The sequence below is a fragment of the Pelecanus crispus genome, chromosome 12 (genome assembly GCF_030463565.1).
Source record: "Pelecanus crispus isolate bPelCri1 chromosome 12, bPelCri1.pri, whole genome shotgun sequence".
NCBI classification, from domain to species: domain Eukaryota; kingdom Metazoa; phylum Chordata; class Aves; order Pelecaniformes; family Pelecanidae; genus Pelecanus; species Pelecanus crispus.
Genome location: NC_134654.1, coordinates 7,203,695 through 7,224,148, shown reverse-complemented (window position 1 = coordinate 7,224,148; position 20,454 = coordinate 7,203,695). Strand labels below are relative to the sequence as shown.

Genomic DNA, 20,454 nt, shown 5'->3' with positions numbered 1-20,454 from the left:
TCATGGGAAACCTTTGTGCGGCCTTGGGAGAGCTCGTCCCCCATGCTTAGAAAGCCTTGGGAAGGGTTCAGGCCCAGGAAAGGCCTGGGCGCATGGGGCTGCGCTGCGGTGGCTGTGCAGGCCCCGGCGGCCCACGCAGCAGCTTCTCTATTAAGAGAAGAGGAGTTTTGATTAACCTCAACTCTGAATTTTTACCAAGAACCATCTTGATTATTAATCCTGTCCGCTTAACTATTAATTCTATCGATCTAATGTTAAATCACCAGGTTTATTTATTCTCACGGTTCTGTGAACCTGCCGGGGAGGTCGTCTGTCACGTGGATTAACGACCGAGCGACCCTGCTCGTTCAAAGGCCTCGTTCACACACGCACCGCCTGACCGCCGGCCTCACCGGCCGCTCCCCCCGGGGCCGCGCTCTCCGCCCGGGGCCGCGCTCTCCGCCCGCCGCCGCGTCCGCTCCCACACGGGCCAGCGCCTTCCAACGGCGCCTCAGCGGCGGGCGGGAGCGGGCCGGCGGAGCGACAGGCGCCGCAGCCAATGGGGACGCGACCGGCGCGCCGCCGGGCCAATGGGCGGACGCGCGCCTCGGAGTGTTCTAGAAGGGGCGGGCGGGGAGGCGCGGCCTGCTCCGTCCCCGCCCCTCGGCGCGGCGCTCGGCTCGTCCCGCCCGGCGCGGCCTGGCCCAGCGCGGAGCGGAGCGGCGGCCATGGCGGTGAAGGCCCTGAACCCCAAGGCAGAGGTGGCCCGTGCCCAGGCCGCGCTGGCGGTGAACATCAGCGCGGCCCGCGGGCTCCAGGACGTGCTGAGGACCAACCTGGGCCCCAAGGGCACCATGAAGATGTGAGGGAGCTTCCCGGGGCGGGCGGGCGGGCCGGCTTCTCAGCCCGAGGGGCCCTTATGGCCTGAGGGGAAGCGTGAGGAGGGAGGCGGGGGGAGGCTCGTGTGAGGCCGGGACGCCGTTCCTGCCGCCGCCATGCAGCGGGGAACAAAGGCGGAGGCCGCCCGGCCGGGTGGGGCGGAATGAATGGAGAGGGAGCGCTGCGGGCCTTCGGCCGGGCACGTGTGGCGGGGCCGGGCGGGCTGCTCACCCGCCGCGTGTCGCCCGCAGGCTGGTGTCGGGGGCTGGAGACATCAAGCTGACCAAAGATGGCAACGTGCTGCTGCAGGAAATGGTGAGCTGGTTCGTGCCCGCGGGGGTCGGGAGCCGGGGGGGGACTTAGGGAGGCAGGGGCCTGCTCGTATTCCCTTAGAGTGCCTGTGGCTGAGGGGGGACCGCCTCCCCTCCTGCCCCCGGCCTGCATTTCTCTGGTGTTTAGCCCTGTGCATTGAGGGGGAAAATGTCCCTTGGTAATGTAAATAAGTGCAGCCCGGTAGATGTTGAATAAAGTTTGCGTGCTAATTTGGCAATTAAAAAGGAAATATAAACTGTTTAAATAATAATATTGGCATTTTTGTCGCCTTCTGCTTTGCTTATGGAAAGCATACTTCTGTTGTACTTGAGCAGGCCTAAGACGGCAGAGTTCTTCATGGGCATGGAAAGTTTAAATCTGGATGATGGATGCAGCTCGTATCGCTTTCCCTTCGAGTCTGGGGTTGTATCACAGCTTTCCCCCGGCGGGTGTGGAGGTTACACGAGGGGTGGTGTTGCTGCACGGGGTCTTAGGTGCTGGGGGCCGGTGGCATGGCTGGACCCACTGTGGGTCCTGGCGCTGTCGGGCTGCAGCGTGCCCCCATCCCCGGGTGGGCACAGCCTGTGTGTGGAGTATTTCACTCCACTGGCTGGCTGTTGTAATTCAGCATGAAGTATTGAAGTTAATACATACGGTGATCTGGCAAACGGGAGAAACTCATTACATCGGTTCCTTCACACTGGAGGTAGTGCTTTAAAAAAAAAAAAAAAAAAAGTTATTTTACCACCACAGCTAAACAACAGTATAAATGGTGCCATGGGATTTTATCTCACTCTAGTACAATTACCAAGCACCAGCCTCTTTCACCAACCTGGATACTGTTCTATAGGTTCATAGGCTTCAATCTATGTTAAAATACTCTTCAGGCACCCATTGGAGATGCTAGGTGATGTGCGTGTTCCTTAATGAAAAGACTGATTTGTGTAAGTAACGTAAGGTTATGTGTGGTGGTTGTGAAGTTTGGCAAGGCAGGAATGATGTTCATAGCTGGAACACCGAATGTACTACTTAGCAGAGGAACTGACAAGCAACAAACTAGTTGAATGCTCTTTGGGGTCATAAGAATGAGTAAAACAAACTGCCAAAGAAACAGCAAACCAGTTAGGGTATATACAGCACTGATCATGCAAAGATTCCTAAATTGGCTCTAAACATGCTGGGTTTAGTGCCAGCAACAGTCTAGTTGTGATGGTGCATCCTTTGCCTAAAGGAGAAAAGGGGTTTGTCAAGTTCTTAATGAGTTGGGGACTCTTAGCACTCAACATTTTTGTGTATAGGTGCATAATCTGAGGGGGGAAGTAGGGTTACATGGATTAACTCAATCAACCTATTGTCAAAGTGATGGTTGTTGATTGGCATTATTTGTTGCAACCTGCTAAACTGACCCGAATCATGACAACATCAAGTAGTCCATAAATATTTTGTTTAGCTGATTTCAGATTGGTTACTTCCTGTACCAGCGTGGTAAGACTTACTGCTCAGCTTCTTATTTTTGTTTAGCAAATACAACACCCCACGGCCTCCTTGATAGCAAAAGTAGCAACAGCGCAAGATGACATCACTGGAGACGGTACCACTTCAAATGTCTTGATCATTGGAGAACTCCTAAAGCAGGCAGATCTCTATATTTCTGAGGTGTGTATGCAGTATTTCTTTTGTAGGTGGACAAGTGAAAAGCTTCATCTGAGACCATGCAACTTGGTTTGTGTTTAATGCTGAATACTTATCAGTCAAACATGAAATTTAATACATTTTTCTGCTTAAAATGAGTACATCACAGAACTTGTAAAATGGGGAGAAGCTGGAGAGGAGGACTTAAGACTTGTTCAAAATCAAAACCACTTATTGTGAATACTATAGCTTTTAATAAGGTTTTGTCTGATACCTGCTGTTACTTCTGTTTTGTGAGAGTTAAATCACTTCTTTTACTTGTATGTTAACAAGGAGATCTTCTCTCATTAGAATTTTGGATATTAGAAGTTACAGAATAGGCATTCATATTGCACAGTGAACACCCAAGTGTGCTTTGTAGTTCCCTTGGTTTCAATCCTGTGCTAGAATAATCTGTACTTTTCCTCTGCATTAGAAGGATTTGCATTCCTTTTATATGTATTCAGAAGGACAGTACATTTTATTGTCTTTGTAGGATGCATATTCCCTATGTTTTGATACCACATGGAATGTTGAAACCATGGGTTCTATTTGTGGAAAAAGTACTATTTTGTCTTCTGTTGTCTAATGATTTCCCTTCTTCCTTGCATTAGGGTTTGCACCCTAGAATAGTAGCAGAAGGATTTGAGATTGCAAAGGAAAAAGCACTTGAAGTTCTGGAGCAGGTCAAAGTAACCAAGGAGATGGACAGGGAGACCCTTATGGATGTTGCCAGAACATCCCTCCGTACTAAAGTTCATACTGAGCTTGCTGACATCCTAACAGAGGTAAGTGTACATGTCTTTCCTGCCTCTTTTTGGGTAAAGAGGTCCAGGTTTTAGAGTGCTGTGATTATTACTTGAGTGAAGGGTGGATGGAAAGATGTGAACTTGCACTTTGGAAGACTAATGGTCGTTTGGGGGCTTTTTTTTCCTCTCCCCTCTATTCCAGGCTGTAGTAGATTCTGTTTTGACAGTCAGAAAACCAGATGAGCCTATTGACCTCCACATGGTAGAGATTATGGAGATGAAGCACAAATCGGAAACTGACACAACGTAAGTAATGAGTATCCTTGAGCTTCAGTTTAATGGTGCCCTGACATTTGACTAGTCTGGGTTTTTGTTTTCTTCTTACGAGAACTTGGGTGTCCTAAAGCTACCACTGGAAAAATTATTAGGGAAGGTGTGAAAGAAAGGCAGAAAGACAGATTTCAGCCATAAATTATCTAGACAGCAGAAGTTCCCCAGTCACTGAACTTGATTCCCTGATAAGAGACTTTTGAACAGCAAAGAGTAACACTGGCTTAGGCTTTTACATAACAATGCTGAATAAATACTTTTTTTCTTAATAATAGTGTCTGTGGCTCGATGATGCTTTACACTTGTGTCTGTTCATTACAAGTACAAAATAGCATTCAATAAGTGGAAACTGGATTGTGGTCATCTAGTTGGATATTCCATAGGCTTTAGATTTACCTCAGTGGCATGGATGAATTCTGCACTAGCTTTACTCAGTAGCTAATGCAGTCAGACACTATGCCAGAAAAAATTCCTTTTTCACACTCTGATTGGTATGCCTTTTATATGAGAAAGGGCATGCCCTTGGAAGTGGGATACATGATCATTGTTTACTCCCAACACAAGTGCACAGGTGGTTCGTGTTTGACCAGTTGCACTGTCAATTCTCTGACTAGTCTGCACTTCCAGGAAGCGTATTTCTTCTGTATGTGTATGTTGACACACAAAATGTGTTTTAATCTTTCAGGCTGATTAGGGGTCTGGTTTTGGATCATGGTGCTCGTCATCCTGACATGAAGAAAAGAGTGGAAGATGCTTATCTTCTTACTTGCAATGTATCTCTAGAATACGAGAAAACGTAAGTACACAGCAACAAGGTGAGGAGCAGAAAGTGCTCCTGTCTTCAAAGACTTTTTTTAAGGTGTGCTTAAATACGAACCAAAAGGACTGCATAGACTCTTTCTTCTAGAGCGAGGCAGGTAGTGTAGAAGGTGGAATGGAAAAGGTGATGCTCCTTCTGCAGTCCTTTTTGGAAAAGGGAAGCTGGTGGGTGAGAAAATGTCTTTGAGAGGCAAAGCTTTGTAGTGGTTTTTATTTTGTTGTTTCATTGAAGAAAGGCTGGAAGGTCCTTCCTTTCTTGGGCATAATTGTAATTGTAGAGCAAACATCTAAATATCCTTCAGAGTTCATTCGGTTTCAGATGTGTGCCTTATTTCTTGCAATGGGAAAGCTCTGAACTAGAGAGCAGGAACAGCTGCATGTTGCATGCTGGTTTGGGGAGGGCGTCTTGTTTGTTTTGATTTCTTTAGACTGTTGCTGAAAGGATTGATTCCTTATGCTTAAGTTTATTTGTACAGCAGAGAGGATAGTTTTCTTACTGCTTTTTTGGGTTTGTGGGGTTTTTTTTCCCCTCCTTCAGAGAGGTGAGCTCTGGATTCTTCTATAAAAGTGCTGAAGAGAGAGAGAAGCTAGTGAAAGCAGAAAGAAAGTTCATTGAAGACAGAGTGAACAAAATCATAGACTTGAAAAGAAGAGTCTGTGGCGATTCAGATAAAGGATTTATTGTGATCAACCAGAAGGTGAGATGAAGGGTATAACTAACTAGAAAAATGAATTCGAAATGCTGGCTTTCTCGGCAGGCTGTGTGCTGTTTTACTCACTTTGTGCAGTTCTTCAGACAGAAAGAGCTAAAATTAGGCTGATGAACTTTTGAATATATGCATACAGTTACTGCGTGAGATCTTTGAGCCCTGAGGAAGAATTTACTTGTTAGTGTCAGACTGAGGGAGGGTGTTTCTAGCTTTTTCTTTATCCTGATGGTCACTTCCTTTGTTTCTAGGGAATTGACCCGTTTTCCTTGGATGCACTGGCAAAAGAAGGAATAGTTGCTTTGCGGAGAGCTAAAAGGAGGAACATGGAAAGGTCAGTTCCTGGGGAGAGGAGGGAGTAAAATAACTTGCTCTTCCAAACTGGAGTCAAGTCTGGCTTGAATCCACCTTCAAAGACTTGCACTAAAAGTCCACCTCAACCTGTCTAGCTTTTACTGGTGTAATTCAGGGTAGTTTGTACAAACCATAGAAATGTTAGTTCAGCACATGGAGTGATGCAGGAATTTGAGCTATCAATATGCTTCAAATGTGGACACCTTAGAGGAGACTTAATTCTAAAAGCTTATTTTTGTGAAGAGCTCTTTCATGAACAGAAGCAAAGTGTTCCAAGCCTAGGAAGTGTGGTGTTCTGCATGCTGAAGTACTATTGTTACATTAGCGACTTCAGATTTTACTTGATATAAAGCAAGTGCTAAGCTGTATGTGTTTCCTCTCAGACTGACCCTTGCATGTGGCGGTACTGCCATGAACTCTGTGGAGGATCTCACTCCTGACTGTCTGGGACATGCAGGGCTTGTCTATGAGTATACACTGGTGAGTATGACTGAGCTTTCAGCTGAGGCCAGGTTGAATATGCCTGTACTAGTCTCATTTGATGGCAGCTTTTCTTTTGTCTTGGTATGTCTATGCATGGATTTTTCTTAAGTGTTTTAAGAGCTACACTGGAGCGTGAATAAAGGCTGGTGGCATTTCACATCTCGGTGTGCGCTTGTATGTGAACATCTACCTGGATATTTGCTCTTGTCATGGTGTGTTTTCCTATTGGTATTTCCACATTATGCTTCTCTCATCTGTAAAATTGAGAAAACAGAAATAAGTTTCTGCTGCTTCTCATCACTTCTTGAAGTGCTGTTAGTGCAGAACTGAATCTGAAAGTGTCCGATTTATTACATGTATACGTTGATTAAGCAAATGTATGGCATGAATACATGAACCTGTTCTACAGGGTGAAGAGAAATACACCTTTATTGAGAAATGTGACAACCCCCGCTCTGTTACCCTGTTGATCAGGGGACCGAACAAGCATACTCTCACACAGATCAAGGATGCAGTAAGAGACGGTCTGCGTGCTGTTAAAAACGCTATTGAGGATGGTAAGTCTCCACTCTGTTTAGTGATGTTAAGGATCTTCTGTTGAAACTCATCTCAAAATCAGTGAATTTTGTATCTGTTTCCTTGGTATCTGATGCAGTCAGACACCAAGCTAAGTGTATTTCAGTGTGAAGTGCTTTTAGTTACAAGGTGTTCTTACACCTCATATTTTACAAGTAGTTGATAACTGTATAAGTACTTACCTGATCAGATACAAGCTGTCTTTTTAAGGATGGGGGAAGAGATCAAACTGCACTAAAAATTAACTGTTTAAATTGGAATAGGTGCTTATTGTGAAGACTCAATATCGAGTTTTCCCTTGCAGGATGTGTGGTTCCAGGAGCAGGTGCACTGGAAGTGGCAGTAGCTAATGCTCTTATTAAGCATAAACCTAACGTAAAAGGAAGAGCCCAGCTTGGAGTTCAAGCTTTTGCTGATGCTCTGCTCATCATTCCTAAGGTATAAGGAATTCCTGAATGAAGTGGCTTTAAAGCATGCTAAGACCCATCACTTTTTCTGCTGGAGGTGTCTCTTAATTAACATGAAATAACGTCTCTGTTCTCTCAAAGGTTCTCGCGCAGAACTCTGGTTATGATCCCCAGGAAACACTGGTGAAGGTTCAGACAGAGCACGCAGAATCAGGGCAACTCACTGGAGTTGATCTGAACACTGGTAAGAACTTTCTAAAATAATGGGATGATGCTCTAGTAAGAAACTGTCGTGGCTCAGGTCCATGAAGAATAAAGTTGGTCTGAATGCAGAAAGCTGTACCTTTTTTCATGAAAAGCTATGCAGAATGCCTTGCAGGTGTCCTGTTGCTGCAGTCAGTCTTGGCATGCTGTAGTACTTAAAATACATTCTGTTTAAGTTTTTTGTGAAGATAAGGCACGCAGTAACACTGTTGGATGCGGCGAGTAATATTAGGTGTTAGACAGCGGGAAGTCTTACTTCGAATTATGTGTACTGGTTATTTAAAGACTTTTACTTCTTTTGTAGGGGAGCCAATGGTAGCTGCAGCAGCTGGAATCTGGGATAATTATAATGTCAAAAAGCAACTGCTTCATTCATGGTAAATGTTAGAGTATTTTCAGTTTAAACAGCAATGGCTGTTTCATCATTGAAATTGATAGTAACGTGGAATCGAGGGGGTCCCACGTGTAGAGGAAGCTGTCCTGAAAGGCAGAAGTGAAGCTGAGTTGTCTTTGAACTACATCAAAACGGATGTTCTAACAATATTTATTTCATATTTCTAGCACGGTGATCGCCAGCAACATCCTCTTGGTGGATGAAATTATGCGAGCTGGAATGTCCTCTCTTAAAGGCTGAGTTGGATCTGCTGTTGTCGACGGTGGTCAGCTCCAGTAGTGCCCCATGGAATGTCTAAGAAATCCACCCAAAGGTGCTCTTTTCTTAGCTGTGGGGGATTTTCCCAGCAATGGAAGTTACTTTGCTGTAACGAGCAGCCCCTCTTTGGTAAACATGGCCACTCAAAGTATTACAACTATTCAAATATTTGGCTCTCAAAATCAGTTATTTATTTTTAATTTCACTGAAGTGTACAACTGAAGTTGCTTTCCTTTTTGCCCAATAAACTGTTAAGTTCTGTGCTTTATGTGTGTCAGTTATTTAAAACTTTACCTTCCTTGAGCCAAGCTCATGCTGATTCTGCTTACAGCCTTTGTGAGCAGTGGTGGGCTACAGCCCTTCATTTGCAGCTTCTGGCTGCCAGCTCTGCGTGCCGATACTGGCATGGCGCTGCGTTCCGCTTTCAGCGGGCTGTGAAAATACCGCTCGAGGCTCTGCTTCTGGAGCGGTGCGAGTTCAGACCTGGAATTTGTTCATCATAAAGCTGGATTAAGCCAATCGCTTCTTTGTTTTGTACTTGCTATGTGCTCCACAATGGCTCAAAGTGTGTGTTGAAAGACCCATTGCACCTTGTCATCAATGCACTACAAGTAGATTGTTAACACCGTTTCTGCTGCATTAGAGTACGTAGTGACATACCAGATGTAGGTAGAACTGCAGCTTTAGATCAAGCTTACTACAAGGAGGTGGTGGGGTTTATGGGAGGGGAACAGGCTTCTGCAAGTGTTAAATGATTTTCCTTAATCCTAGTTGTGCTTTGTTACGTGAACAGACAGGAGTATCCTTCCCTAGTCACAGGTGGCTGACTGAATTACTATTATAGCAACCTTTTTAAAACCAAAACCCCAAAACACCTAAAAAGTTCCTTTTGCACGTGAAGCACAGCTAGGTGCCTCCAGGGTGGAGCTGGTTTTGTTGCTGGCCCCGGTAGCCGGAGGCTTTTCATGTGCGGAGGCAAAACGCTTTCCAGCCTTTACGTGTGATGGCCGCGTTATGAAAGTATGCTTTTTCTTAAAACCAAAAAACTATCTGCTCAATAATCCTAAGAAGACGCGTGTGGGCGAGCGGGCGGCAGTGGAGGCCACGCGTGGAAGCGCGCCTGGCGCGGGCAGGGGCCCGGAAGCACTTCCCCGGGCCCGGAAGCACTTCCCCAGGCCCGGAAGCGCTCCGCCGGTCTGGGTCGAAGCCCCGCGGTTCCGCCGGGGCCGCCGCCTGCCATGGCTGCCGGCGGGGCGGGGCGGGCTCTGCTGGCCTGCTGCTGGCTGCTGGGCAGCAGCCGCGCTCTGCGGGGTGAGTGCGGAGCTGCCGCTCCCCCGGCCGCTCCCCCGGCCGCTCCCCCCGCCGCGGCTCGGTGCGGGGAAGGCCTAGGAACGACTCTGCTTGTCCCGGCCCAGGTGCCCTGCCTTCTAACTGCAGCAAACCGTGAATTTAACGGCGCTGCCTTGCCGATTTCACCGGACTGCAGCCGTTCCTTTCCCAAGGGAGACGCTGATAATGTGACTTTAAAATATTTTAAGCTTGTTATTAAAAAAAAAAAAAAATGCAGACGTACACAAATGCTAATCATAGTCCCTTACTGTATTGCACCCTACTTCCAGTACGTAAAGTGACTTTCTGGTAAATCATGCACGCTCTCCTCTGCGGTCATGTTTAAAAATGAAAGTTCTCCTACTGAATTTCTTCACTTCTAGCATTTGGAAAGGATGAAAGCATGGTGCAGCTGCCGGGGGGGAAGTTTCAGATGGGATCCGGTTCCCGGGAGAAGAGGAATGAAGAGGGGCCCGTCAGGGAGGTGACGGTGAAGCCCTTTGCTATCGACAAATACCCCGTCACGAACAGGGATTTCAGGTAAGAGCCAAGGTTTGGGGCCGCTTGGCTCGCAGGGCCTCAGCAGCTCGGGCAGCCGCGGGCAGGGTGCGGTGCTGGTGCCGGCACTTCTGGGGCTGGGCGGGTCGGAAGGCCAACGCTTGGATGCTCCGGCAGTTTCATTAGAACAAAAAAATGTGTCTGCCCGGGATAAATCACCTCTGCGGGTGCGGGCTGAAGCATCTTACCAGTGTAGCTTGCAAACATGCTTCCTTTTTTTTCCTTTTTCCTTTTTTATCCCTTCTTTTTTTCTTCTTTTTCCTTTTTCTTGTTTTTCCTTTTTCTTGTTTTTCCTTTCTTTCCTTTTTCCTTTCTTTCCTTTTTCCTTTCTTTCCTTTTTTTTTCTTTTTTTTTCTTTTTTTTTTTTTTAAACCTGCTTTTTTGTGTGTGTGTGTGTCTTTTTCTTACTAATAGGGCTGTTCCAGATTTCAGATTCCTATAGCTTCAATTTCCATTTGTAAATACAGGACCACTCCTCTATGTATTTTATAGAAGCCTTTTTACAGACCACTGTTCAGCAGTGTGTGACATTTTTTTGCATTTTGGGGACACTTAACTAACAGCAGCTGTAGGTTTTAGTGGCTTTAAGGGATTTTTGATCTGTGCAACTGTTACATTTTATAGAAGACCAGGGTGTGGGATGAGTTTACCTACATAGGTAACATAAAAACTGTCAGATCTGTGAACAGATAGAAATCAGACTGTTTTATCTGTTAAATCTGTATCAAACCAACTGGAGCTGTGCCCGGGGAGGAGCCGGGACTCTCCGCAGACAGGGTGTCGTGTTTTTTGCCTTGCTCTGGTGTACGTTTTGCCTTGCTCTGAACTTGTTGCATGTGCAGATCGCTGTATTTGGTGGTGCGACTCTTGAAGAACTCTTACCAAGATGCCTGAGCGTGTTGTATTTATGCCAGGGAGTTTGTTAGAGAAAAGAAATACAAAACAGAAGCAGAAGCATTTGGCTGGAGCTTTGTCTTTGAGGATTTCTTATCTGAAGAGCTGAAAAAAAAAGTCACCCAAAAACTGGAGGTAAATCTAAATCCCATGGGGATGAATTTCAGTGATGATGATGGAGATGGTATTTCTGATCGCATCCCTGTCTGAACTCTCTGTTTTAAGTAAAAAAAAAAAAAAACCAGGAGGGGAGACCCTTGCTGGTATTGCTTTTCCGCTGAGTAGCAGCTACCTCTCAGTCCAGAGTCTGGCCATTCTCAGTAGTTTTTCTTTAGTCTTGGGTTGTTTTGCTTTTGAAACTAGCAGCAGGGTCAAGCCTGGCTTGATTTATGGCGCTCCTCTGCTTACATCCTCTCCAAACACTGTCAGACTGGACTGATGAGATGCTCCAGTGAGCTGGGACCAGAGCAAAGTGCTTTTCAAAGTACTTTATTAATCAAACCTTAAAATAGAAAAACTAAACAGCATGGGCTTTTTGATCTATTTTCACTTTTAAAAGCAGACTCCTCTACCCTGTTGGAAAGCACTGTCAAAATGCCCGTGATAACCCAGCTGAGACTGCAGCATTTAACCATTTCCAGACTAACAAGCACTCTTCTTTACACACGCTGCTGTAGGATGGTGTTGGGGGAGCGGGGGGTGTCACCGGTTCAGCTTTAATCTGGTGTCATTTCTCTTCCCAGTCTGCCCCTTGGTGGCTGCCCATCGAAAAGGCTTTTTGGCGACAGGTGAGTAAAAACCTGGTGCAGTGAGTACTCTCCATGCTGGAAGCGTGCCCATGTTAGTGTGTGCTGAACCTTATCGACTGAAAATGGGGGGGGGGGGGAAAATAGCATCTCTGGTTGCTGCATATTCCCTGCCTTGGTCTGTTCTGTCCTTTATTCCCTTTTCAATTGAAAAGTTTATAAAGTCAATTAAAATCTGTTCGATGCAATTCTTCCCAGCCTTCAGGTCCTGGCTCCAGCATAAAGGACAGGCTGGATTACCCAGTGCTACACGTGAGCTGGAACGATGCGCAGGCGTTCTGCGCCTGGAAAGGGAAAAGGCTCCCGGCGGAGGAGGAGTGGGAATTTGCTGCCAGGGGAGGACTGGAGCGTATGTACCGCAAGCTCTGACCTTTTTCCAAACTGAGGCATCGAGTAACATTAGTCCTACCAGATCTAAACCTCCATCCAGGGATGTTTTTGGAGGTTAATCTGGGGGGCTGAACCACCTCTTTTGGCCTGGGAGTCAAATTAGTAATATAGGAAGAAGCAGTGGCTTATCTATGGTCTTAGTGTATTTTCCTAAACAAAGCACTTCTGCCAGCTAAAAATACCATTTCTTGGGTTTGGGGCAAGGAGTGACCCACCTGCCCCCACACATTGATAGTGGCATAAAGCAGCCGCTGGGATCGCTGGGGGGACCGGGGGACTCCCTGGAGCAATCGATGGTTTGTAAATGGGGAGCTGTTGCTGATTCCTGTCCTCGCCTCCTTGGCAGTGTCCGTAGGGATTAGAGGGACTAGCCTCATTCATATAACCCCTGTTGGTGTCCTGAGCTGAGCAGAAAAGGACGGTCATAAAAGCCTTGTTAAAAATAGGCAAATGCAGAGGCTGGAGTGACAGGGGTAATGGGTGTCTCTTCTTCTTTGGCAGAAAGGGTGTATCCCTGGGGAAACAAGTTTCAGCCGAACCGTACCAATCTGTGGCAGGTAAGATCCTAAAAATCATCCCGTTTATGCTGAGCTCTCCTGATGGTGTTTAACTCAACCACAGAGTGTGTGTGGCTGCCTGCGCAGGCTGCGTGGTCCTGGGAAGCAGTGCAGGCTTACCTGCAGGGTACCGAAACTCAGCTCGTGGTAGGTTATCCAAAATACCCTTAGAGGGAGCAGAGTTGGCCCAGCTTCCCTGGGAAACCAGGATTTCAGTGCTACCAAAAATTCATGCACAATCAAAACTTCATACATAAATTTATTTGAAAAGGGGGTTGTCTTGGGAGAACTTCAGATGGTTGATCTCCTCTCTCAGCCAGAAATAGTGCATAGAGTTAATTTGCAACGGAGAGTAATTTCCATTATTTAAGTGTAACACAGTCCTCTGAAGAGCAGGACTTTGTGTTGTCTCCACGGTGGGTCTTTGCTCGGAGTGATCTTTCTTCCCACAGGGCGATTTCCCACGGGTCGACACGGCTGAAGACGGTTATCACGGCGTCTCGCCGGTGGCAGCGTTCCCTCCTCAGAACAACTACGGTATGGAGCAGAAATTCCACCCTGATTTTGGGGATGGCATCTGCTTCCTAATATCCATTCAACGCTAACTATAAAATCCCGTAATTGTAGCAAGGTTTCAGATATGACATAGGATCATGTCAGCATCTTTACAGAGTAACTGAGCCCAGCAAAAGCGTTTATGGTTGTTGCTGAAGTTGGCTGACGTGCACTTCAGTGTGCCAAACCGTCCCCTGCTTTTAATTAGCAGTCAGTTACTTTGCACTTCCAAGTGATTTATCTGAAAATCCCGAGCAAGTTGTTTTGAGGGCAGCAGATGCCATGCCCTCATGCAGGTGGGAAACAATGAGGCACATCTAAATGAGAGATTTGTTGAAGGATGAGTTGGAAACAGGAGCCAGTTCGCAATACCATAAAGAGCTTCTGGTTCCCAGTCTCACCATTAAACCAAGCTCCTGCAGTGATGCTTTGAATGTTGCGCGCCCCTCCCATACACCAAAGTGCTTTTGCAGCCCTTGCAAGCGTGCTCTCAAAATCCTGATGCAAAACCATCCGTGTCTCAGGACTCTACGATCTGCTGGGAAACACCTGGGAGTGGACTGCATCGGAATACCTGACTCCAGGGCTCTCATCGAGGCAGCGCACTCAGAACATGCATGTCCTGAGAGGTGCCTCGTGGATTGACACTGCAGATGGGTCTGCAAATCATAAAGCTCGTGTCACTACCAGGTAGGTCTGGGCAATGCCCAGGCGCTGTTTCGCAGTGATTTCTTCTGGCTTGGTTTTATTTTAAGACATTTGTTTGTTCCTACTCAATTTTTCTGAGAAGCAGTTGGGAAAACATACTACAAATACTGCTAAAAATTCTCCTGCTATAAATATGTTCCTACTTGCTTCTCAAATCATGTGTATTTTCCATCAAGTATTTAGATTAAATGCTTTTCTTGAAGTTATTCAAGGGAAGTGGAAGATGTTTCTAGTCTGTTATAGAGGGTCACATTAAAGGATGTGAGCATTAACTAGGAAGGATCCCTAACTTTGGGTCTCTTTTTCCCCATGAGAATGGGGAACACACCAGACTCAGCCTCTGACAACCTCAGCTTCCGCTGCGCTGCCGACGTCCCGCCCATCACGGCCGAGAAAAGCTGGACCAAACCTGAGCTCTGAAGAGGTCGCTCAGGAAGACCTGAAGGCATTTTCTCCTGTGGAGATGAACAGTAACCCCCAGCAGTCACTTTCATCAAGACAGTTTTAAAAATGAAAAATAAATACTTTCAGCTAAAATTTCTTTCCGTGCTGGGACATCTGGGCATGAGCAGTGACTGGGAACGGCAGGCAGGGCGTTTTGTCTTTAATGTCCTCTTAGTGTAGTAGGTATTACAGCTCTCCTTTCGGCATCCTTTTTAAATAAGCAGAGGGGTGCATGTGTGTGGGACCAGGTCAGAGCTGCTCTGACCTCCAGCTCCAGCCAGAGCAAGCGAACCCTACAGCCTCCCCATGACCGCTGGTACGGGGCTTCCATGAGGGATGGCTGCTGGGGGGAGCGATGGGGGCATGTCCCTGGAAGGGGGACTCATACATCAGTCCCCATCTCCTTCGGGAGTCCCAGCTTCGTACCAGCCTCCGAGCCTTCCCAAAAGTGAAACAAGGCACCTTTATTGACCCTTCAACAGCAGCAAAACCATGTGTGTGCTTGTTCCTGACTGCATAGATGACACAAACCAGTGACCCACTTCTCCCAGGTGTTACAGCCAGCATAAGGGCTACAAACTGGCTGTAGCCAGCGCATAAGCTCTGCCACCAAAGCCCCGAGCACACGGGTGGGTGAGAACACCCCTCTGGGCACTGCTCATCCCTCCTCCACCTGCGACTGCCCCAAAAGGGTCCCACTCCAGGGCTGAACTGAGCCTGCCCCAAGCAGATCTGCTGCTCCGAGCCCATCGGGAGCTGCAGCTGGTTACAGCTCTATTAGAGGCAGCTTCCCCAAATCCATCCGTCACAGTGGGACATACCCCAGGGGCAAATTGCAGCTGTCCGCTGGGTTTGCATTTGCACCTGACCCGAGGCCAGCCATATCTCTAAGAAGAAGTGAAAGAAATCACCGGCTGGTTTTCAAAGATTTTACTTGCCTTAAATCTGAGCAAACTCATCAGCTTATGCAGCAGTGATCAAAACAGCCCTTCCTCGGCTGCCAGGGTCAGCAAAATGGCCTTGCAGGTGTTCTCGAAGAGGGCGGCTCTGTTCTGCGCCTCCCCCTTCTTCACCCAGTGCCGGTAGGTCCTGAAGGCGCAGGCGTCGATCAGCTTGCGGACGGGCTTTAGGGCGTATGGGTCCCGCACCACCAGCTCCCTGGTGACCGACTTGACCAGCCGGTACTGGTAGTAAATACGGACCGATGCCAGGACAGTCAGGCAAATCACCTGCAGCAGAGGAGGAAACAGGCTGGAATTTGTGGCAAGTCCTACAGTGGAACCGGATTAGCCCCAACACATCCCATGTGGCTGCTATCCGTGTGGAGGAGTCAGGAGGGAGCCCGGTTCCTGGCACAGGTATTTAGTCCCACGTGAGCAGTACAGGCTTTTTCCAAGTGTGCCCTTAACGTCAAAACTGTGGGCCAGTCCTAAATGTGTCACCAAATGCCACTTTGGGTACCTTTGAGCTGCCCTAATGGCTGGCTATAGGGAAAGGAAAGGATTCTTTGCATCATTTCATGCACCCATGTGATGTCAGGCTCATCGATTTCCCCTTAGAGGTGATTTTTTTTTTTTATTTGCAGGGGAGGCAGGCTTTTCCCTTTTCTTACTTAATTCTCTTCTGTGAAAAAGCCCTTAGGAAGTACCAGAAAGTAAGCAAAATAGTGCTTAGAGAAGGGTCTCCACCCAGGCTGCTGCATCCTGCCAAAGCCCAGGTCCATCAGCCTCTTGAACTCCCAGTTTCTCCCAGCTTAGCTGGGAAACCCATCCCACTGCTCGGCTCCTTGCAGTTCCCAGGCTCAGGGTCGGGGTACTGAGACACCCCCATACCCAACCTCACCTTGAATTTCCGGAAGGGGCTGAAGTGCCGGACCTCCTCAACGTCGTACTGCTGGAAGAAGGGGTGGGCCAGCGCCTCGCCAGCCGTGTACCGCTGCCGTGGGTCCACCACCAGGAACCGGGAGATCTGCACAAGGGCACCAGATTGACCTGGGGTGTCCCAGGTGTCTGCAACCACCCCCCCCAAAGGTTTTCCCATCCCCAAGCACCTACCAGGTCTTTGACAGTGTCCGAGCGGTCATCCCACTCTGGGGAGCCAAACTGGTAGTCCCCGTTCATGATCATCCGCAGCATCAGCATCTGCTTGCGGTGCCAGAAGGGAGGGGAGCCGGCCAGCAAGGTGTACATGATCACCCCGGTGCTCCACCTGCGGACAGCCCAGCAGAACCCTCCAGCCCTGGGTGGCACCCCAGGGGCACCCGGCCTGATCTGCGCCCCAAGGGTAGCTTGGTGGGCATGTGCTGCACATTCCCACCCTGGAAAACCAGGAGGATGCTGCCCTGTGTGGTGTCTGATGAGGGAGGCTGAGCTCGCTGCCGGGGCTTGTTAGGCCCTGATGGGTAATAAGAAGCAGGGGCTACCTCAGGTTTAAGGTTTTTGAGTTGAGTTGATGGGGAGCTGCTCTCCTAGATGCTGCAGGAGGAAGCTGTGAGTTGGAGGTGTTTGCCTTTCTTGGTTTTTCTTGGTTTTTTTTAGGGGAGGAAGAGGATGTGGGAGGGTGGGACACAGTGGTGCCAGTAAGGCCGGATGCTCGGGAGCCATCTCAGTTCAGGCTGTGGTGTGCAGTGTCCTGGTGTGGGGCTTAATGGAGCTATTTAAACTGAAAAGGGGCTGAAATGCCCTGGTGTGTTTCAAGTGGTTGGTTACAGTTCTGACCACTGCAGACCTGAGCCTGAAGCCACCAGAAATGGTGGCAAAGTCCCTGCAGGGCTCAGACTGGGCTCTGATGGGCTTTCCTGAGCTGGCTGCTCTCTTGGGGGCTGTCTCAGGCTTGTGTCTCACTATGGGGTGCGTTTAAATGTGTGTCTTGGATTCCAGCCCCTGAGTTGATTTTTATGAACAGAAAGTGTTGCCTTCCCCCCTTCCCTGATGGGGCAAAGTGGGGAGACGGGCTCATCCCTAGGCTGTTTCTCCCCAAGCTCTGTGCCACAGCCCCCTGGTCACCAGGACAGCCCCTCACGGCCCCCATGGGCATTTTTTGGTGCATCATTTAATTCCTTCCAAACACTCAGATTGCTTCCCATCTGCACAGCTCTTGCTGTGCGTGTTTTGGGAGCAGCCCGAGGGGCGAGGCAGAAAGGCAGGTGTCTCACTCACATATCGACCTCCTTCCCATAGCCTTGGTGCTCGTCGTCCATGGAGCACTGCAGGATCTCGGGGGCCAGGTAGCCAGGCGTGCCGCAGATCTCTGCAAAGATGGGGTAGAGCATCCCCCTGAGCCACTCAGGAGGGTTTGTGCCATCCCCACCCACCCCTGAGCAGGCAATGAGAGGGTCTGGATCCCAGGTGGGATCTTTGCGGTGATGGCGCTTGTAGGGAGTAACTGCAACTTGTGTGCATCTCACTGTTGACTTTTCTTGGTGGATTTTATCAGCTAAAATGTAAGTGAAGAGAGTGATGGGGATGCCTGTTGTTGGTTATGTGGCTCTTCACAGGGTAGTAGTGGGGAAAAAAAACTAATGTTGGGCAGTAAATGAATGGAGAAATGACAGTCAACCAGAGGGGGGGAAAAAGTAGAAAGAACAGGATGGTTTTCCTCATGGGCAGCAGCTTCTTCATGGCAAGGAATGACGTGTGCAGGCTGTGCCGCAGGCAGAGCCAGGCTCATACATGAGCGGGAGGGCACCCCAAGCCGACAGGCACCAATTTGCACCCACGGCAGTGAGACTGGCCCCAAGGAGACAGTGGGGCTGGAGAGACTCCACCAACTCCCCATGGGCACTGCAGCAATGGGAGGCCACAGGCCAGCGCAGCATTGCTCCCGCTTCGCCATCCTCCTACCTTTGAGCTTCTCATTCTCGCGTAGCTCGCAGGAGAAGCCAAAGTCCGTCAGCTTAATGTTCATGTCATCATCCAGGAGGATGTTCTCTGGCTTCAGGTCCCGGTGGACGATGTTGATGGAGTGGAGGTACTGGATCACTTCCAGCAGTGCGCGCATGATCTTCCTGGGGATGGGTGACAGCACCTCTCCTAGCCCGAAAGCCCATAGGCACCGCACTCCCGGGGATAGGGACAGGGACCACACAGCTCAGCCCCTATGTCTGGGCATAGGGGCACAGCCTGGGGTGCTGTTTTGCCCATGGGTGCCATGCCGGCTACAAGGTCATCCTTCAAACCCACGTTCTGCTTTTGCAACATGATTTTCAGCCATCCGTATCTGGCCTTACCTGGTTTCCTTCTCGCTCAAAGTGACTTTCTCAGTGAGGTAGTCGAAGAGCTCCCCTCTCTTCATCCTGCATGCAGGAGAGAAAACAGAGGCAGGCAGTGGCTGAGCTGCAACAGCAAACCAGCCCTGAGCCCTTGGGGAGGATCAGCCGGGGGTCGCTGCCCCTTAACAGCCCCAGGGCACCCGTTGCACAAAATGACAAGCCAACTTGTTAATAAAAAGGGGTAAAAATGCCTCTATATTGCCACACCACATCAGGCAAGAGGAGGAAAGGCTGTCCCTGGAGAGGGCAGGTTTTGGATGGGACAGGGACAGGGCTCTCCCGGTGCCACCCCCCTCCACTGATGCCAATTGCACTGCTGCAGCGTCAGGAGTTGCAGTGTCATGCGCGCCCTGGTTCCACTGGGCATATAAATAACCCGCAGGGATGCATGACAGCTCCCACCAAAGGTTACGGGGAAACCTGAGCAGCGCTGAGCCGCTGACAGAGGGGAAACACTGCTGGCAGCAAGGCTGCAACGAGCTGGCTGGCAGCAATCGAGGCTTGTTTCTACCTTAAGCAAGAGCCGGTTGTCCCCCTGCTTTGCCCTGTTTGGGCCATAAAAAGCTGGGGCAAGTGTTGGCTGGTGGCCACCTGCAGAGTGGGAATGGGCTTGGGGAGATGGTGCTGGGGTGACGGGCAAGCTGGTACTTACAGGTCAAACACCAAGAAGAAGAATGTGCTGGATTCATAGCTGTCCTTCAGCTGGACTGCAATAAAACATGGGGGGGGTGAGCACAGTGTATAGCATGTTCCTGTCCATTAGCGGACTAAAAATTGCTGATCTAATTGCTAACTGATTTAATGAGGAGCTGATTTGCACTAGTGTTTTGGTTGGGAGACAACCTGGGCAGTGTGGGCACTGCTGGCGTGTGCACAGAGGTAGAGCAAACGATGCTCTAAGCAGGTACCCTGCGTCGTGTTAGGACCATCAGAGATCTGACCCTCCAGGGATTTCACCCCAAAAACCCTTCCTGGGGACAGCCTGAAGAATAAATGAGGCAGAACCCCCCCTTGCCCTGATGCTCAGAGCCTGACTTACTGACGTTGGGGTGGCCCGAGACTTTCCGGAGAATGTCAATCTCTTTAGCGGTGGCTTCTCGCAGTTCCTGCACCTCCTTGGGGGAAATGTTACCTGCCGTGATGTCGATAATCTTCACGGCATACTCCTGCCGGGTGGTTTTGTGAATGCACCGACGGACAACGCTGCTCACCCCCCTGCCAGGGACAACAGACAAGATGGGGGTTTCCATTCCTCCCCATCCAGCCCAACTTCACGGCTGTGCCATCAGCACCTGGGCTGGTTGGTATTTTCATGCACAAGTGGGTCTCGCTCTGTTACCCTGTCTTAGTGGGACAGAAGGTTTTGAGCTGGTGGAAAGTGCTCTTTCATGCTATTTTTAACCCCATGCTGCTATGGGCCCTGTTCATATCAGATTCCCAGGAGACACTGTTCCTATCAGGTACTGGAGCACGTGAAATCACAGTTTGCCAAAAACAAGCTTTACCTGCCAAGAACAAGCTTTACCTGCCCAAAACCTCCTTTGGCTCATATTTTTCATAAAACTCCTTGGATGAGTTCCAGTCCGGTAGGTCTTCTTCCTTGGTCATCTCTGGTTCCTGTCTGGCAGCACTCTGGGCTCGTCTGCTGGCAGAAAGGGGCTGCAAGGAGAAAAGAGCAAGGATGGGTGGTTGCTGCGCCAGGGGCAAGGACCCTTGATCCCTTCCAGAGGAGAAAACTTTGAGGAGGAGGACAATGAACCT

The 20,454-nt window shown here is 49.0% G+C and overlaps 3 protein-coding genes and 2 non-coding genes across 7 annotated transcripts; 4 read left to right on the top strand and 1 right to left on the bottom strand.

Moving 5' to 3' along the window:
• The first annotated feature begins 707 nt into the window (after positions 1-707).
• CCT6A (chaperonin containing TCP1 subunit 6A) lies at positions 708-8,476 on the top strand. The gene is made up of 14 exons (XM_075719504.1): positions 708-841; positions 1,110-1,173; positions 2,692-2,826; positions 3,456-3,629; positions 3,793-3,896; positions 4,606-4,716; positions 5,278-5,437; positions 5,698-5,780; positions 6,184-6,280; positions 6,693-6,840; positions 7,164-7,297; positions 7,408-7,510; positions 7,835-7,907; positions 8,092-8,476. Exons 1-14 carry the CDS (start codon positions 708-710, stop codon positions 8,162-8,164), a joined length of 1,593 nt encoding a protein of 530 aa, XP_075575619.1. The 3' UTR covers positions 8,165-8,476.
• On the top strand, positions 3,192-3,323 carry LOC142594770 (small nucleolar RNA SNORA22). Its single transcript, XR_012831577.1, has one exon. It is a non-coding gene; the product is annotated as a small nucleolar RNA SNORA22 (small nucleolar RNA).
• On the top strand, positions 4,324-4,459 carry LOC142594768 (small nucleolar RNA SNORA15). The gene has a single exon (XR_012831575.1). It is a non-coding gene; the product is annotated as a small nucleolar RNA SNORA15 (small nucleolar RNA).
• Positions 8,477-9,888: 1,412 nt separating the features above from the next.
• On the top strand, positions 9,889-14,579 carry SUMF2 (sulfatase modifying factor 2). 2 transcript variants are annotated; one of them, XM_009482811.2, is made up of 8 exons: positions 9,889-10,051; positions 10,984-11,098; positions 11,707-11,751; positions 11,968-12,118; positions 12,661-12,716; positions 13,169-13,253; positions 13,796-13,961; positions 14,294-14,579. In XM_009482811.2, exons 1-8 carry the CDS (start codon positions 9,915-9,917, stop codon positions 14,397-14,399), a joined length of 861 nt encoding a protein of 286 aa, XP_009481086.1. In that variant the 5' UTR covers positions 9,889-9,914; the 3' UTR covers positions 14,400-14,579. The 2 variants fall into 2 exon arrangements, with proteins under 2 accessions (XP_009481086.1, XP_075575799.1); XM_075719684.1 differs by having other exon boundaries at positions 9,889-10,052; positions 10,976-11,098.
• A 787-nt stretch (positions 14,580-15,366) lies between these two features.
• On the bottom strand, positions 15,367-20,396 carry PHKG1 (phosphorylase kinase catalytic subunit gamma 1). Of its 2 annotated transcripts, none has more exons than XM_009482809.2 (9): positions 20,219-20,396; positions 19,733-19,908; positions 19,346-19,400; positions 18,652-18,717; positions 18,266-18,429; positions 17,582-17,672; positions 16,478-16,631; positions 16,266-16,391; positions 15,367-15,652 (listed from the first exon to the last, which is right to left on the bottom strand). In XM_009482809.2, exons 1-9 carry the CDS (start codon positions 20,299-20,301, stop codon positions 15,401-15,403), a joined length of 1,167 nt encoding a protein of 388 aa, XP_009481084.1. In that variant the 5' UTR covers positions 20,302-20,396; the 3' UTR covers positions 15,367-15,400. The 2 variants fall into 2 exon arrangements, with proteins under 2 accessions (XP_009481084.1, XP_009481085.1); XM_009482810.2 differs by having other exon boundaries at positions 19,346-19,395; positions 19,755-19,908.
• Positions 20,397-20,454: the final 58 nt, after the last annotated feature.

Bases quoted from the DNA above. Each gene is read 5' to 3' on its own strand.
- CCT6A (XM_075719504.1), top strand. From the start codon at position 708: ATGGCGGTGAAGGCCCTGAACCCCAAGGCAGAGGTGGCCCGTGCCCAG. The intron at 7,511-7,834 runs GTAAGAACTTTC...CTTCTTTTGTAG, and splicing joins TGGAGTTGATCTGAACACTG to GGGAGCCAATGGTAGCTGCA. The intron at 7,908-8,091 runs GTAAATGTTAGA...TCATATTTCTAG, and splicing joins AAGCAACTGCTTCATTCATG to CACGGTGATCGCCAGCAACA.
- PHKG1 (XM_009482809.2), bottom strand. From the start codon at position 20,301: ATGACCAAGGAAGAAGACCTACCGGACTGGAACTCATCCAAGGAGTTT. The intron at 19,909-20,218 runs GTAAAGCTTGTT...TGTCCCTGGCAG, and splicing joins CCAAAGGAGGTTTTGGGCAG to GGGGGTGAGCAGCGTTGTCC. The intron at 15,653-16,265 runs GTGAGGTTGGGT...CCTCTGCTGCAG, and splicing joins GCCCCTTCCGGAAATTCAAG to GTGATTTGCCTGACTGTCCT.
- SUMF2 (XM_075719684.1), top strand. From the start codon at position 9,915: ATGGTGCAGCTGCCGGGGGGGAAGTTTCAGATGGGATCCGGTTCCCGG. The intron at 10,053-10,975 runs TAAGAGCCAAGG...GCGTGTTGTATT, and splicing joins TCACGAACAGGGATTTCAGG to TATGCCAGGGAGTTTGTTAG. The intron at 13,962-14,293 runs GTAGGTCTGGGC...TTTCCCCATGAG, and splicing joins AAAGCTCGTGTCACTACCAG to AATGGGGAACACACCAGACT.